We start from the raw sequence: 16,886 nt of genomic DNA on the forward strand, positions 1-16,886 counted from the left end.
ATAGCTGTGCATCCGCTCTGGACAGAGACCCGGCAGCCGCCTCTCAGACTCGCGCGGAGCCAGCAGCGCCCCCAGGCCCGGGGTGGACGGGCAGAGGGCACCCAGGCCTCCGGCACCTCCAGGGCCAAGGCAGACGGGGCCGCCCAGTGACAGGAGCGCGTCCCGCCGGCCGGGCCCGCAGAGCGGACGCACCTCTGGGCTGGGCCCAGTGCCCTGTGATCCCCTCCAGGCCGGAGCCCCCGCTCTTCCCGCGGGGTCAGGGTTCACAGGCAGCGGCTGCCCCCGCCCTCGCCTGTAACAGGCAGTGCTCACCGCGGGCGGCCGGCTGTTAGCAGAACTAACAGCGTCTGCTGCTAAAGGGGATGAGTGTCCCCACGAGGGACCCCTGTAGGGAGCAGTGATCCAGTCCCCTCCTGTGGGGGGCCACAGGGGACCCGGGTGTGCGCCCCGATCCCCGAGGTGCCTTTCTGGGGTCTGCACGCTCTGCGCTCTCTCCCTCCAGCTCCCCGGAACCCGCAGAGCGACCCCCCTCCGGGTTTCTTGTTGTCCTGAGCTTTTATGAGACCGTCTCTCCTGGTGCCTGGAAAGGAGGGGGCCCGCGGCCGAGAGGTGGTCCCTGGAGGAGGGGAGGCAGCTGGAGGGGTGGGGGGGGGAGGGCAGGCCGCCTGCCACTGTTTATTTGCATTCCAATCTACCCACACATGTGCCAGCTATTTATGAGCCTGGACCTTGCCACGGCCCAGCCACGGGCTGGGTTTCTGGCCCCGATGGGCGCCCACTTACTTCGCAGCCAGGAGCTTATCAAGGCGCCCGCCCACCGGAAACCTGCGTCTGGGTGAGTTGGGCCGTCATGTTGCCCACCTGTAGCCGGGCGGCCGGGGAGGGCCCAACAGGTGGTGGGGCACCTGGGCAGCACACAGGCGGGGGTGCAGCCCAGCCCTGCCCAGCCGTGCCCCTGACCGGTTCTCCGCAGGCGGCCGGGGAGGGCCCGGTCCTGAGCGCCTGCGTGCGGCCACCAGAGCCCCTGAGACGGCGGGATGACCACAGAGCCCAGGGATGTCCTGGTGCTGCTGCCCACGCGGGAGCAGCTGCGGCTGGTTGTGGGGGTGAGTGCGGGGGGCGTAGGGGAGAGGGGGTGACTGTGGGGGCGAGTGCAGGGAGAGCAGGGGGTGGGGTGGCCGCAGGGGTGAGCTGGGAGAGAGGGGAGCAGGGGTGAGGTGACCACAGGGGTGAGCATGGCGGGGGGCGAGCAGGGGTGGGGTGACTGTGGGGGTGAGCATGGGGGCAAGCAGGAGTGACTACAGGGGTGAGCACGGCAGAGGGGTGAGAAGGGGTGGGGTGACCACGGGGTTGGCAGAGACACTGCCACAGGGTCCCTTCTCCCAACAAAGTGCTGCTGGTAACGAGTAAGCAGTGGCATTTGTGGCACGTTCACCCAAACACAGAGCTTGGCGGGTTCGGAACGAGCCCACAGTTGCCGTGTCCCCTCGGCCCTTCTCTGATTTTCCATCCAGCACTTTCGGCTCCTCGAGTGGCCCCAGTTTCCATAGAAACCTGCGACACCCTGACTGGCCTGAGCCTGGGGCGGCGCCGCTCCTGTGCCCTTTCTCCCCTGCAGTCCACCCCCCAGGGACACCCACCGCGGAGGGCCGCGTGGCCCGTGGCCACCTGCCCCAGGGGAGTCTCGGGAGGCACTGGGGGGCTGCTGCCTTCCCTCTGAGCGCCAGCCCCCGGGCCCCGCCTCACCTCACCCACCCCACTGCTCAGGCCCCTCCCACGAGAGATGCTGGCTACACAACCAGTCCGTTCAGGGTTTGTTCTGAACGCCCACCTCACAGCCATAGCACCTGTAGGCGGTGCGCCCGCCGAGGTCCAGGCCCGACCCCGACCCGCTGCTGCCCCTGCGAGCCCAAGGCCCCCCAGCCCGCGGAGCCTCTGTCTCAGACACAGACGAAGATGCGTGGGGGCAGTTCTGCGGGAGCTGCCGTCTGAGCGAAGGCCAAGTTCAGAAGCACGTGTTACAGAGCCGGTGGCTCTTCCGCGAGCCCCGAGCGGCGATCCAGTTGTTTAAGAAGCAGACGGGTAACCAGCAGACAAACTCCCGTCCTCGCCAGACTCCAGCAGTGCGTCTCCGGAGGGCCCGCGCACCCCCGTGCAGCCCCCACACCCCTGTGCAGCCCCCACCTCCTCCCCGGGCTGGCCCTCCCCGTGCCACCCGCCACCCCACGGACAGGGTGGTCTCCAAGTGGTCATTTCCACGGCGTCCCGGGGTCATGGGAGTGTCAGCCACCGTCTGGCCTCCCTGCAGATTCAGTCCTGCCCTGGCCTGCCCCCCTGGCCTGCCCCCTGGCCCGGGCCCGGCCCTCAGCAGGAGAATCAGGAGATCAGGGTCTGGATTCCACAGGGCTTCTCACCAAGAAGAGGCAGGGGGGCAAGGGGCGCCGGTCCCCTTCACCGCGCATCGGCTGTTGGGGTGCCTGGGGACAGTCGTGGAGCAAACGTGAGTGGGGTGAGGACCCACAGGGCAGACGGGGGCAGGCCCGTCGTGGTGCCGCGCTGGTGCCTTGGAGCGTCCTGGCCCCGGTGCGCTGCTCTCTCGTCCTTTCTAGTGTTTGTCAGTCGTGTGAGAGAAAAGTGAAGCGATAAGTTCCTCTAGTTGAGGCAGGCTCTGGGGTCCGCATGACCAGCGCCCTCTGGCCTCAGCTGCTGTCGCCCTTCCCCGTTCTGCACTCGACCCTCCCATGCAGAGCACCCACAGGGGGCTTACACACACCATCCCCCCCCCACCCCCCCCACGCTCTCCCGCTCGTTCTCATCAGTCTGGTTTTACAAATGGGGAAACTGAGGCCCGGACTTCCATGAGTGCCGAGTTGGTGCGTGCCCTCACAGTGAGGAGAAGAGCCGGCTTGTATGGTGCCCAGAAGAGCCACCCGCTCACATGGCCCCTGAGGGAGGGTCCCTGGGAGACACGGCCAGCATGGCTTCCCTGGGAACACCGCGGGACGTCTGGGGTCTCTCCTCCCAGGCCAGAGTGGGGGGGATGCTCTTCCAGGCGGGCCAGCCAGCTGCGGGTGGCGTAGTGTACGTCCCCGGGGATTATCTGCTCAGGGACACACTTCTGTATTTAAGTCAATGCCAACATGGCGTTAACAACAGAATCTCTCCAAGCCTCAGTTTACCCAGCTGGTGCCGAGGAGCTGCAGCTGATCAGAGGGTCTTCCAGGGGTTCTTGCCTCCTTCGAGACGCGTCAGGCCCCGGGGTGGGCAGTAAGGGGACTTGCGTGGGGAGAGGCGGGCCGGCGGGCCTGGGGTGCAGCCCCGACGTGCGTGAACCTGGGCGGCGGCTTTCTCCTGTCTCCTCAGTGAGCTGAGGAGGGTTTTAGGGTTTTAGCTGGAGGACTGAGCAAGCAGGTGTGAAACCTGCTGGGGGGGGGGGTCTCAAGTCTCAGCGGTGACGGGGTCACCGAGGCAGTGCACGGGCCTCAGTCTCCCCCAGCCTGCACTGGCACCCACACCCCGCCAGCTAACTTTCCACGTGTGCACCCCGCGTGGACCGCCAGGGTGGCCCTGCATGTCACTACCACGTGTCTGCACATCCAGGTATTAGTTATGGCTGGAAACGGCATTACCGCCGCGGCACAGCCGGGTCTGTATCTGCTGCCAGATTAGGTGGCTGATCCCTAAACCAGTGTTCCAACAACTCACCACTAAGAAGCAGAGACTCGTCATCTGACTTGAGAAGGTGTAGGGACGCTTCCCGAGGTCACAGAGCCCGCGGGAGCCCGGCTGCACCACCTTCCCGGCCGGATGCTGGCCAGAGCCCGCGGCTCCACGCGCCCCGCACGGGCCTGCCCCTCCAGCCCGCACCGTTGGCTCGGGGACGCGTCCTCTACCCCCGCGGGCCGTGAGCCTGGGCTGCCTGCCTCGAACTGGGATTTCCGCTCAGAGGACCCAGAGACGCGGCGTGGCCATGAGGCCACCCTCCAGCCCCGGGAATGAGGAGGACGGAGGAGCGGCCGGGTGCTGAGACGCGAGGGGGTCCAGGCCGCGGGCGGCCCCGTGGGACGGAGGACGCAGGAGCCGCCGGGGCAGCGCCGTGGGGAGATGGCAGACCTGTCAGCTGGGCGCGGCACCGGCCCTTTCCTGAGTCCGGGGTCTGAGCAACAAAGTGGAAAGAAGCTGGAAACGGGAAATTGCTGGGTATCTGATGTTAAGGTGGCCCATTTCTAGGTGAAACGGAGCACCATCTGGATAGTGTAGACTGGACAGTAGGTGCTACGGGAGAGAGCGAGCCCTCGCCTGTGTAAACATGAACGATCCCTGCTGGCAGTAATGCGGGAATCGAGGCAGCTGCCCACCCCGAGATGGGCGCTGGGGGCTTCGCGGTGCGGGGTGAGGGCCCGTGCTCCCGGAGGCAGGGTGGGGACTCCGCCTCTGGGCCCTGAGGTTCAAGCTCAGACCTCACAGCCAGACCTGCTGAGACCACCGGGCTCTCTGGGCAGGGCCAGGGACCCTAGAAACACCCCGAGCCTCTCTGGGTCCCAAGCAGCCAGTCCCCACGCACAACATACATGTCCATTTCTGGGGTGTCCCCACCCCAGCCTGCTTCCTGGAGTGGCCTGGGTCAGGTTGGTGCACAGTGAGGAGGAAGGCCAGCGAGATGGCCTGGGGTGCGTGGAGAATCCCACACCCCGTCCTTGGACAGCCCCCTGCACTGGCCAGGACCCAGAGAGCAGGCTTCGTCCTGAGGTCAAGGCACACTCTGCCCCCCCAAGGCCCTTCCCCCCCACCCCACCAGCCCCCCTCCTCTCCCAGCCTGCCCTGCTGGGCGGGGGACAGGGGCACCTAGCCTTCAGCTCGGGCAGTCACAAGGACCCGGGTGGGAAGCGGGTGGTCCTCAAGCTCCCACTGGACTGCCCACCCCTTTTAGGGGCGCTGAGCCTCCCCCCGCGTCTTGCAGGTGCGGGCCACCTGTCGTGAGCTCTTCCAGCAGGTGTGTGACGTGACCAGCATCAAAGAAGCCCACTTCTTTGGCCTCAGCGTGGTCAGAAGTAAGTCAGCGGTGCCCCGACCCCATGCAGGGGACCCACCGCCTGGGGCACCAGCCTCTTCTGGGAAGGCTGGGGGTCTCAGGGACAAGAGGGACCTGCCCGTGCCACTCAGTGCTCTCATGTACACCCACGGCGTCTGGGCAATTCCACGTGGCTTCTGAGCACACTCACAATTATACAAGGCATACACACATATACAAACACATTCATACACACTTAAATACACATACGTACATGCTTGCAAACTCAGTGCAGACTCACACGCATATACTCACACATGTGCACACTCTATGTACACGTGTACCCACGCACATACAGTCACACATGTACACATACTGTACACACACAGATACCTATACTCACCTGTGCACACTCCTCGCGCACATGTACACAGGCATACATGTGCACACACTGCACATCCATGTATACACATGCACACACGCACAATTCTGCATACATATGCACACACATGCACACACTCCACGCACCTGTGTACACACACTGACACACTCCACATACACGTATACACATGCATACATGTGCATAATTCCACATACATATACCTCACATACTCACCTGCACACACTCTACATATACCTGCACACATGTACACATACACATGTGCACACACTCCACATATATGTATACACATGCACAACCCTACACACATATGCACATACTCCACGCACACACTTCATGCACACATGTACATACTCACGTATATACATACATGTATACACATACATGCGTGCACACCTCTACACATGTGCGCACACATAATACTCACACATGTACACGTGCGCACACGTGCACACACGCACCTGGCCTTCGCTGGGAGGGAGGGGGAGCAGACTCCTGGCCTGCCCCCGCTCTTCCTGCAGAGAACCACGTAGGGAGCCCCAGGCTACGTCCTCCTCGGGTTCTGCTGTCCAGGAGCTGACTGTGTCCAGGGTGCTGGAAATGCTTGTCCAGGAGCAGAGCCCTGGGTCCAGAAGAAGCCCTTCCTGGGACTCTGATGGGTGAAAACCCAAGAGTGGGGTGTGTTGGCAGAAGGAGGTGGGAGCCACCAGCCTTGTCTTCTGCCCCGGGGTCCCCTCTGTGACCCCCCAGCCCCAGGTTTCTGCCGACCCCAGGCTCTGTGGAGGGTCCAGGGGAAAGCAGGAGAGCGGAAGGGGCTGCACGTGCGTGGGAGGCAGCGCCGCCCCCCCGGGCTCTGAAGGGCACGTGGCCCGGGGGTGCCGGACCACCTGTGTGCCGCAGGAAGTGGATGGTGCCACCTGCAGGCAGCTCTCAAGGGGCTGGGGGCTCTCACACTGGGGGCTTCAGGGTCATCGGCACAGAGCCCCCTTCCCCAAGATGTGGAGATGAACGGGGAGAGAAAGTGTCCATTCCGTCACGGCCACCCTCTGCCTGGGTCCTCAGGGCCTCTGTCCCCAGCCGCAGGCGCGTCCCTGCTCAGTGTGCAGCCAGGGAGAGGGAGAGAGGGGACGCCCCATGGGAACACAGGACCCTGAGGACCCCCGCCCCTCCCACCGCCTGTGTGGTGGACACGATCCTGCCACGGCCCCTGCGAGACGCCCAGGGTCTGATTCCCACGTCGGCCTCCCCCAGCTCCAGGCTGGCAGAGAAGTGCTGCGGTTGGGGCCGCCTGACCCTTCAGGGCCCCGTATAGGAGCCTGGGGGGTCTGGCTGTGGGCCGTGTGTACACGGGTATTCAGGGAACACCCAGGCCGGGGAGGGGGGTTAGGGCCCCTGGACAGCCCCCGCCATGCTGTTTGTCAGGAAGCGCCTTCCGGTTCCGGGGGCCGCACAGCATGACGGGGCTGCAGGCAGGCAGACGAGCTGCCCCGGGTTAGGGTCATAGCTCACAGCCGCAGACTTCGGCTCTGCTGTTAAATTTTCCTATTTGCAAAGAAAGCTAAATTAATGGGTAGCTTCGCCCCCATTTGAAGTTTAGGCGCACAGCCAGCATCCTAAGCACCTGACGGGCGCTGCTCTGTGGCTGGGTCTGCACAGGCAACACGTCGAGAGAAATAAGCATTTCCACGGAAGCTTGGTTTACTCGGGGCGGGGGGGTGTGCCAGGGCTGGGTTCTTATGCTTCCTAAATGTTGTCTTGTTCTGGAATCACTCCCGGTTCATGGCACTGAGCCCCTCTTGGCTGCAGAAAGCCCCAGACTCCCTGTTGGGGGGGTCCCCATGGAAGCCGAGCTGTGGGGGGCTGTGGGGGGAGGGCTGGGGACCCTGGCCTTAGACTCAGGCCTCCTCTTCCAGGCCCCACACGCCTGATGGTGGAGCTTGCCTTGCGGAGAGGGGCTCAGGGACGCCTGATGGACCCATGGGCCCTGGGTGTAATGGCGCCCTCCTGTCCCCGAGCTGTATCACTTAGAGCCTATGTCCCTTCCGGGGGGCTGCTGTTCTGGGCCTTCCCGCTCCCATCTGCCACCGCCTGACCCCCACGACCTCACTGGGGTTCTGGGTGTGGGCCGTGTGTGCACAGGCATGCAGGGAATGTTCTGGACTCAGGTGGAGTGGGTGGGCTTCAGACGCAGGAATGAAGAGTGACCTGAAGGCCCCTGGGGAACAGACCCTTGTAGGGCGCAGCCTCTTGGCCAGGCTGTGCAGGATCCAGGGCTTGTGCTCCCGGATAGGGAGGCTGTGAGGTTCCGGGGACGGCGGGTGTTGGCCGGGGACCTGGTTTCCGGCCTTGGTTCTGTGGCTGGTGTCCGCCTTGGGTGGTTTCGAGCGTGAGAGGGACGGTAGAGGACCAAGCGTTCTCTCTGCTCTTGGCAGCGTCTGGTATTGGAGGGTTTAGAGTATTTCCAACGAGGAACCGGGGGTGTTAGGGGCGCCCTGGAGACCCTGAGGGGAGGGTCACACAAACGGTAGGAGGGCGTGAGCGGGTGTGGGAATGGCCGGCTGGGGGTGGGGAGGGGACCCTGCTCCCTCTGGTTTCCCAGCGCTCCAGGCTGTCCGCATCGAGACCGCCGTGCTCTCATTAGCGGGGACAGCCCCGGAGCGCCCCCTCTCCTGTGCCTCCTGATGGCCTGAGGCAGCCGTAGGCTTCCCCCTGCTTGTGGGGGACAAGCGGACAGTCCCTTGAGGGACCCTGTGGCCCTGACACGGCCCGCCCTCTCCTCTTAGACAACGAGTACATGTTCATGGATTTGGAGCAGAAGGTCAGCAAGTACTTCCCGAAGGACTGGAAGCGGCAAGTGCAGAAAGTAAGTGGCCGTCCCCGGGCCCGAGGGCGGCCGTCCACACGACTGGCTCAGGGACACACCGGCCCGTCCACGGGGCCGCCTGTCCAAGGAGCCCTAGAGCTGCCGCTGGCGGGGGTGGGGGTGGGGGGTGGGGTGCCCTCAAGCGCCGCAGGCAGCTCGCCCGGGGGACTCCTCCTCAGAGGCAACAGCATCGGGGATATCGGCAAAGTGCGCCAGCTGACGCCACCTGAGTGTTAGCGGGAGCTGGTGTGACATCCCGTCGGGCGCTGGCCTGCTCCTGGGCGCTTTCCATTCGGCCCGTGTCTTCCCGCTGGGCTTCCCCCCTGCAGGGTGCTGGGAGGCCCCACGCGCCCTTCGTGACCTTCCTCAGGGTGCAGTACTACGTGGAGGATGGCAGGGTCATAAGGTAACTAACTCCACGATGTCAAAGGAATTCTCTGGACCCTTGGAAGCCCGCCGGGTGAACCTAGGCACGTGGGGAGCGTGCAGTCAGTGCTGCTGGGGCACCGTAGTCCCTGTCTGCGGGAGGGCAGGAGTAGGGGTCTGTGGGCGTGCGGAGGGTTCTGGAGAGTGGGGGTCAGTGGGCGTGTGGAGGGTTCTAGAGAGTGGGGGTGGGTGTGTGGAGGGCTCTGGAGAGTGGGGCGGGTGGTCCTGTGGAAGGTTCTGGAGAGTGGGGGCAGGTGGTTGTGTGGAGGGTTCTGGAGAATGAGGGCTGGGTGACTGTGTGGAAGGTTCTAGAAGGGCTGGGGGAGCAGGAGGCTGCAGGCTGTGGCACGACCATCTGGCAGGGCCGGATCTGGCCTCTCAGCAAGACCGCCCGTGCCCTCCAGGGACGAGAGGGCCAGGCAGCTGTACTACTGCCACCTGAAGGAGCGCGTGCTGAGGTCCGAGTGCACCCACCGCGAGGAGGCCTACTTCCTGCTGGCCGCCTACGGGCTGCAGGCCGACCTGGGCGACCACCGGGAGCCGGTGCACGTGGGGCGCTACTTTGAGCCTCACGCCTACTTTCCGCACTGGGTAAGGCTGCGGAGCCCCTTCTCTGTCCGCCCCCCCCACCCCGCCCGGTGCAGAGTCCCCGGAGAGCAGAGGGCAGGCTGAGGGCGGCAGGGGGAAGAGAGCGGGAAGGGCCTCACAGAACTGTGGCCTCCCGCCCAGGTCATTGCCAAGAGGGGCAGCGCCTACATCCTCAGGCACGCGCCCGCCCTGCACCGGGCGCAGCGGGGCCTCGCCCCCGAGGAGGCTGTGCTGCGCTTCATCAGGGAGGCCTGCCGGCTCGAGGACGTGCCCGTCCACTTCTTCCGGCTCTACAAGGTCACGCCCCTGGGGCACTGGGAGGTCAGGCCGCCTCAGAGGCGCCTCTGCCCAAGGGGCCCGGAAGAGCGGAGCCCGTGGGCAGCCAGGACGCTGGCCCCGGCTCAGGGCGCACAGCGTCCCCACGGCTGCCCAGAACCGGGCCCGTGAGTGCGGCTTAAGGAGCTCAAGTGTCGGGACATTCAGTCTGAGCAGGGAGGCGGGTGACGGGCCTCCAGCATCAGAAGGGAAATGGGTCCCTGCTCGTGCGGGCGGGGCCCCCAGCCAGGCCCAGGCTCTCGGCCTCTCTGAAGTCGTGTCCTTGCAGGGTAAGAAGGACCACAGGCCTTCCGTCCTGCTGGGACTGACCCTCAAGGGAGTGCAAGTCTATCAGGTGCCGGGAAGAGCCCCTGGGGCGCCCGCCTGCCCCCCCCCGCCTCCCCTCCCCCTCCCCCTCCCCTGCTCCCTGCCCTCCCCCTCCCTCCCCTCTCTTATACCCCCCACTTCCTCACCCCTCCCCCTCCACTGCCCTCCCCCCCTCCTCTCCTCCCTGTCCCTGCTCCTCCCCCCTCTCCTCTCCCCTCCCTCCCCCCTCCTCTCTCCTCCTCCATTGCCCTCCCCCGCCCTTCCCCCGAGCCCCTCTGGCGGGCCCTCCCCAGCCTCTCTCTGGGGTTTTGCAGGAGGCGAACCACACCCCCAAGCTGCTCTACGACTTCCCCTGGCCCCACATTGGCAAGCTGGTGTTTCTGGTGCGTGTCCGATGGGGGGGTCAAGGTGGGAGGGGTTCACCCTCCGCGGGGGAGCGGGCGTAGCCTGAGACCCCGCACGCGGGGGCGTCCGGGCCTGGCCCTTTGCTGCGGGGCTAGATGGCCCTGCCTTTGGGCAGTGCTTTGCTGCTGGGGGCCTGCCGTTCTGCTGTGGAGAAAACAGCGAAATGAGGGGTGGGTCACGGAAACGCGCCGCCGTAGCCTGCAGATGGCCCTGTCCCTTAGTCCTGGCCTCACAGGGCCTCCCTGGGCCCCGCCTGGCACTCGGGCTGAAGCGCAGGACGGGGAGGGCCCTGGACACGGCCTCCGCATGGCGCTTTCCTCTGGATGCAGCCGAGGCCTGGCGTCCCACAGCCGTCGGGGGCTGAGGGGTGTCTGGCCGTCCACGGTGTCCAGGGGCCACCCGAGCGCTGTGCGTCCCTGGCCACCTCCCGCACGTGAGCTTGGGATCTGCACAAGAGGAACAAGGGTGGCCTCCTGGTTTGGGGTTACGGCCCGTGTTTAAATCACTCGTCGTCACGCGGTTTTCTCGTACGATTACATCTTGCCTCTTCCTTGTTCAGGGGAAAAGGTTTGAGATCCAGCCGGACGGGCTGCCGTCGGCGCGGAAGCTGGTGTATTACACGGGCTGCGCCTTGCGCTCCGGCCACCTGCTGCGGCTACTCAGCGCCAGCCACCAGCTGCGCCTCAGCCTGCGGCCCACCCTGCAGAGGCTGCAGCAGCTGGAGGGCGCGGAAGGTGCGCCTTGGCCGCGGCCTGGGCTGGGGAGGGCCCCCCGCTGACACTGCCCCCTCTGGCCACGGCCTGGGCTGGGGAGGGCCCCCCGCTGACACTGCCCCCTCTGGCCACGGCCTGGGCTGGGGAGCGCCCCCCACTGACACTGGGCACCATTTTTCCCACCGTGGGGCGTGGCCTCTTGGCTCCTGTGTCCTCTGCAAGGGGGAGGGGCCCGTTCTGACAACGGGGCCTGGGGACAGTCTGAAGTCCGGGAAGGAATTCTCCACGTGTGGGCAGGATCCTGGGACACCGTCGGCACCCTGGGGCTCCAGACACGGAAGGCAGCACCTGTGTCCCCTCTGAGCCCGCCCCTCCCAGCTGTGCCTCCTGTCCCCACACAGAGAAGCAGCGCTATCGGGAGTCCTATGTCAGCGACACGTGGGCCTGGGACCCGGACCTGGACCCGGGCTCCCCCCCAGCGGGGGCGGGGGCCAGCGGCAGCCCCTGCGCGTGTGGCATCGAGGTGGACGCCGGGCCCGCAGAGCACCGGGAGGTGTCGGTGGACGAGCCCTGGGGCGCCGAGGCCGAGCGAAGCCCCAGCAGCACAGATGGCGGCGGCACAGGCGGGCGTGAGGGGGACACCCAGGACCCGGGGGATGGGGAGTGTGTGGGACCAGAGTGACAAACGCTGATGCCCGGGGGGGGGGGGCCGGGGGGCGGGAGGCAGGGCCGTGACTCCCATGGGACCCTCAGTGCCCCAGGATGGCCTGACCTCCAGCACCATGAGGTGGCCTTAGGGCCTGGGGTCAGAGCCCGCAGATTGGGGTCCTCCCCACGGGTGTGGTGTGGGGGTTCCTCCGGCCTTCTCTGCTGCTGGTCACAAAGGACCCCCAGGACCCTCAGGGGAGCCCGACCTGACCGGTGCCCCTCGTCCATCGTCCGGGGAGTTTCAGTCACATTCTTCTCTAGCTGCTCAAGACGGGAGGCTTCTGGGAGAGCTAGGACTCGGTGTCTGCTGGATTCGCCCCCCGGGGGGGTGTGGCGTCGGGGGGTGAGGGGCCCTGTGGCGCCTGCCGTGTCTCCCGGGAAGGTTCCATCAGCTCTACTGTCCCCTGACCATCAGCAGCGCCCTTGGCAGTGGACGTGATGGGCAATTGTGGGGCCAGCCGTAGGTCCCACCCATGCCCACCCAGGGGCCCCAGAGTCCACCTGCAACGGCCCAGGGGCCCTAGAGTCCACCTGCCACCACCCAGGGCCCCTGGAGCCCCCCCGCCACCACCCAGGGGCCCCTGGGGTCCACTCAAACAACCTCTTCACCTCGCTGTACGTCAAGGCCCCTGGACGATGGGGAGGGCGGTGCGAGGAGGAGCACAGGGGCTCCGGGTCTGAAGTCAGGGTTAGGCCCCCAGGGGAGGAGTCAGTTAGGGTCGAGGTGCTGCTCCTCCCTGGCCCTGCTCACGCCTCCTGCCCCGCCCACAGGGCCACGCGGGGAGCTCTCGGCTGCGGTGGCTGCGCGGGTCGCGCTGGTCAGGATGGGGGGCGGCGGTGCGGAGCCCCGGTACCAGGTATGTTCCCGGGGGGCCAGGCGGCTCCAGGCCAGGCTCCTGCGCCTGTTTTCGTGGCCCACCCTGGCCCACCGCAGGCCCCTGGGTAGAGAGCCAGGGGGGAAGGCTTCGGGGGAAATGAGGCGGGGTGGGGGCTGGTCCCGGGGGACCCCGCCTTCCTGGCTGGGTGCTCACTGGATGGTCGAGTCCCCCCGCCTTGGGTGGTGAGGGCTTAAGGGGCTGTTCCAGGTGCCCCAGGGGCAGGAGGAGGGGCAGCGGCCAGTGGTTCCCGGGTAGGCTGGCGGCTCCCCTCCTTGCTCGGAGCTGACCTGGGGGTGGCGCCCTGGACAGAGAGAACGTTAGGGCGTGACGTGACTCCCAGAGAGGGATGGAGCTACACCCAGTGATGGGGGGAAGCCACGGGGCCCTGGGCAGGTGACTGTCTGGGCCCAGAGATGGTGGACAGGACGGGACCATAGAAGGGCGATGGGGGGCCTGGTTGCAGGGGCCCCGCGCGACCCTCCGCGGCTGCTGGCACTCTCCCTGCAGGACGCAGCGGGGCGGCTGCTTCGGAGCCCGGGCACTGTGCAGGCTTCCTCACCCGTGATGGGGGAGGGTGCTCTGACGTCTGAGGATGCTTCCGGATCCTCCTAACCTATCACCTAGTCACCCAGGTCCAGTGGGGTCGAAGGAAGAAAAGAGCCCAGGGCTGTGTGCCGCCCCAGCTGCCCCGCGGCCCCGAGTCCCCTCGGGTCGGGTGTGGGCTCTGCGTCAGGTAGGAGTTGCCTCAGGACAGGAGAGGGAGGGCCACGCAGGAGCCACTCGCGCCCGGAGCTGCCCTGCCGAGGACAGAGGCCGCTGCCAGTGCCCCACTCCTGCCCCCGGGGCTCGCGCCCACGGTGGGCACAGGGCGCTGGGGGTCCCCCCTCCAAGCTGTGCTGACAGTGGGCCAGCGGGGTGCAGTGAAGACGGGGCGGCCAAGGACGAGGAGGCAGGGCGGGAAGGCGGAACCCACGCTGTCTGTCCCCTGCAGGTCCCAGAGGCAGACCCGCACTGCCACGGCCTGGGCCACACACCCCTCGGACCCCACGGGGTGAGGTCCTCGCGCTGCCTCTCCCTGATCCTGTGCAGGGAGGCCCAGCTTCCGCAGGAGTTTGTGGTGTAGACACCCAGAAGCGTGGCTCTGCATGTGGGGCTCATCCACACAGCATAGCTCGTCCACCTGGGACTCCATCGACACAGCATGGCCCATCCATATGGGGCTCTGTCTACACAGCACAGCTGCACCCACTCAGCATGGCTGGTCCACGTGGGGCTCTGTCTACACAGCATGGCTGCATCCACACGGCTGGGCTCGGTCCACCGTCTCTGGCCTTTCATGCTCCGGAGGCTCCGCCAGGGTCCGTGGCCCACCCTCCACCCGGGAGTTCAGCGGTGTGGAGCAGCCTGGGGCCTGGAGGCAGGAGGAGCACCCACTTCTCACGCCACCACCATGGGTCCAGGCTCCTCTGGCTCGGTGTCAGGAGGCAGAAGTCCAGGCCTGGCCATCCCGTCTGCAGGCGCGTCGGGGCGTCCTCACCCGTCCACTCTGGAAGGAAGATGTTAGCTATTCCCGCATGTCAGGGAGACCCTTCCGGTTCCCTCTGCAGAGACCCCCGGTGGATGGCCAGACCAGGTGCATGGGCTTCTGGGAACCTTTGACCCAAGGCTGTGGTCACTTGTCACGGCACTGGCCCCCGCTTCCTCTAGACCACTGCGATCCCGCAGCTCATGGTCCCAGAGGTCTCTGTGACGTGTGGGCCCAGCTGTCACCCCAGAGCAGACCTGGCTGGCGGGTGACCCCTGCCCGCCGCCCACATGGTGCGGACACCACAGGGGGCTCCAAGCCTGGGGCTGCAGCGTCCCACGGACACCGGGTCCCTGTGGGGCTCACAGAGCCAGAGAGACGGCTGCCCCCCCAGACCCCCAAGACCAAGCTGCGTGTCCTGCCCCTTTCCATCAGAGGTCACGCGGGATCGATGACCTGCTGTCCGCAGGGGTGGCCGGGGCTCCCGCAGCGCAGGTCACCTGTCAGGGGTTGGAAGACTGCGGTGAGATGGGGCAGAGCAGGGACTAGACACAGCCCGCCCCTGGCTGGGCCCAAGCTCCACGTCGGGCCTCGCACCGCCGTGACGGCTGGGCGGAGGGTCACAGGTCATGCCATGGTGATCCCTGGAGAAGTGTGCTTTCAAGGGACAGTGACCTGCACTCGGGCTGTGCCATCGGTGCAGTGAGAAGCCGGCTAGCAGGCAGCGCGTGACAGCAGGGGTGCGGCCCGGCCCGGCCTCTTTGGCCAGCTAGGGGCCGGACCATGTGGCTCAGGAGCACCGTGCCGGCGTCCACGGGCTGGGGGATGAACTGGACCCAGTGGGTGCGCTCTCCTTTCAAAGGCGGGGAGGCCTCCTGGGGCCGAGGCAAGCTCCCCTCCCCACGTCTGAGCCCGGCCGCTGGGTGGCCTTCCTGCGGCCAGCCGCCACCTGGTTGCTGGTGGAGGGCGTGCCTGTCAGCAGGCTGGCGGCCCGTGTCCCCAGTTGGAAGGCGGGGCTGGCGCTGCATCTCTGCCGCCTGCGGACTCCAGGTGGGCCCCTGTGTCCTGGCCCACAGGCCACACCGGCACGGCCAGCACAGGCTTATTTTGGAGACAGAGGGCAGAACCCGTGTTGTGTGTGTGGGGGGAGCATACGTATATGCACATGTGTGCCTCTGCGCGTGTACGTGTGCACATGTATGCATGCATGTGTGGGTCCATGTGCACACGTGTGGATCCGTGTGCGTGCGCAGGTGTGGGGCCACGTGTACCTGTATGTGTCGGTGTGGGTCCATATGCATGTGCGTGTGTGCGTGCACATGTGGGTCCATGTGTGTGTACACGCACACATGCACACAGCAAGTTTGATGCTGCCTGGGCTGAGCTTCCCGATCCTTTCTGTGAAAGGAGACCTGTGTGTGCGAACCAGCACGTGTAATAAAGCACCTAAACACAGTGTCCCATTTGCACTTGGCCCGGCAGGCGCCTGTGAGCCAGGAGTCTGGGCGGTGTGGCCGCACTGGTGGTCAGCCCACCTGGGGAGTGTTCGCGGCCACCGAGGGCTTGTCCTGTGCACACGTGCTGTGTCCTCACACTGCCTGGACCGGGGGTGGAGGGGAATCCACGCCCCGTGGGGCTCACAGTTACCAGATCTGCTCCTCGAGAAGCAAGGCTGCTTCTGCCACCTTCACGTGTGGCCACAGGTTGCCATGGGGGATGGGCCAAGAGGGATGGCCACCCAGTGTCCCTCACCAAGCATACATCATCCAGGCAGTGAGGGGCCAGCCCTGGGCAGGTGCAGGTGGGGGTAGCACACGCACATTCAGAGCACCGTGCCGGCCAGTGTCGGGGAGACGCGTGTCTTGGGCTGCCCGTCTGGCCCCTGTGCAGGAAGTACCCAGGCCCGGGGCCACTGAGGGCGGAAGGGTGAGGAAGCCCAGCGGGGCCCAGCGGGGCCCAGCGGGGGGAAGGGCGCCTGGGCCGCCTGGGGCTGCTTCTCTCCTGTGATCCCCCAAACCTATCAGACCAGTCCCTGTACTAACAAACAGGGTTGGATCTGCCCCCATCTAAGATCTACGGGGATCGTTTTCCTTTGAAGTAAGGAAACTTCTGGGGACCGGGGCTCAGCCGGCAGACCCATCTGCCGTTGCACAAAAGTGTCAGGCCAGGTGAGCGTCAGGGTGGGGCAGAGGTGCCCTGGTGGCGCCAAGATCTACGCGCATGCACGGCAGGAGGAGGGCGGGTGGACCCGGAGAGGTGGATGGCCCTGGGGTGGCGCCGCTCTGTCCCCGGCCGCCGCAAGAGGGAGCTGGAAGCACGCTGTGGTGCCTGGGTGCCGAGGAGGGGCCTGGCCGTGCCTGGGACGCGACAGTGGCTGGCACGTGTGGGACACAGGCCTGGGTGCTGGGCGCAGGCGGGCAGGGCCTCACGTCCGGGCCTGTCTCCCATCACCCTGACCTGAGGACGGCCAGCGTCCAGCCCCGGGTCCTTGGCAGATGGGGCAGTGGGGACCGCTGGCTGACCCTGAGAACCGCTGGCCCTGCAAGGGCTTCTATTTCTGTCCTTCCTCAGGCCCTGAGGGCAGGCGAGGGAAATTATGCCGTGTCTGTTAACCACCGGGTGAGGTCTGGCCGCTGGGGTGAGCAGGGAGCACAGTTAGAGGCCAAGAGGGGCCCTTGGCAGTGGCCTCCAGCCCCCACACCACCGCCCCCCGAAGAAGTGAAAACC

At 66.2% G+C, this 16,886-nt stretch overlaps 1 protein-coding gene across 1 annotated transcript; it reads left to right on the top strand.

The window, feature by feature from the left end:
- Positions 1-1,037: 1,037 nt before the first annotated feature.
- FRMD1 (FERM domain containing 1) lies at positions 1,038-13,757 on the top strand. Its single transcript, XM_039257134.1, has 11 exons — positions 1,038-1,106; positions 4,961-5,051; positions 8,195-8,274; positions 8,604-8,680; positions 9,105-9,291; positions 9,430-9,585; positions 9,893-9,958; positions 10,895-11,069; positions 11,450-11,677; positions 12,528-12,613; positions 13,626-13,757. The coding sequence occupies exons 1-11, from the start codon at positions 1,038-1,040 to the stop codon at positions 13,755-13,757; spliced, it is 1,347 nt and encodes a 448-aa protein (XP_039113065.1).
- Positions 13,758-16,886: the final 3,129 nt, after the last annotated feature.

This window comes from Hyaena hyaena, unplaced genomic scaffold (genome assembly GCF_003009895.1).
Source record: "Hyaena hyaena isolate Hyena2069 unplaced genomic scaffold, ASM300989v1 scaffold_603, whole genome shotgun sequence".
NCBI lineage: Eukaryota > Metazoa > Chordata > Mammalia > Carnivora > Hyaenidae > Hyaena > Hyaena hyaena.

Excerpts from the sequence above, each read along its gene's own strand:
- FRMD1 (XM_039257134.1), top strand. The coding sequence starts at position 1,038 with ATGACCACAGAGCCCAGGGATGTCCTGGTGCTGCTGCCCACGCGGGAG. Across the intron at positions 5,052-8,194 it reads TGGCCTCAGCGTGGTCAGAA|ACAACGAGTACATGTTCATG; the intron begins GTAAGTCAGCGG and ends CTCTCCTCTTAG. Across the intron at positions 9,959-10,894 it reads AGGGAGTGCAAGTCTATCAG|GGGAAAAGGTTTGAGATCCA; the intron begins GTGCCGGGAAGA and ends TTCCTTGTTCAG.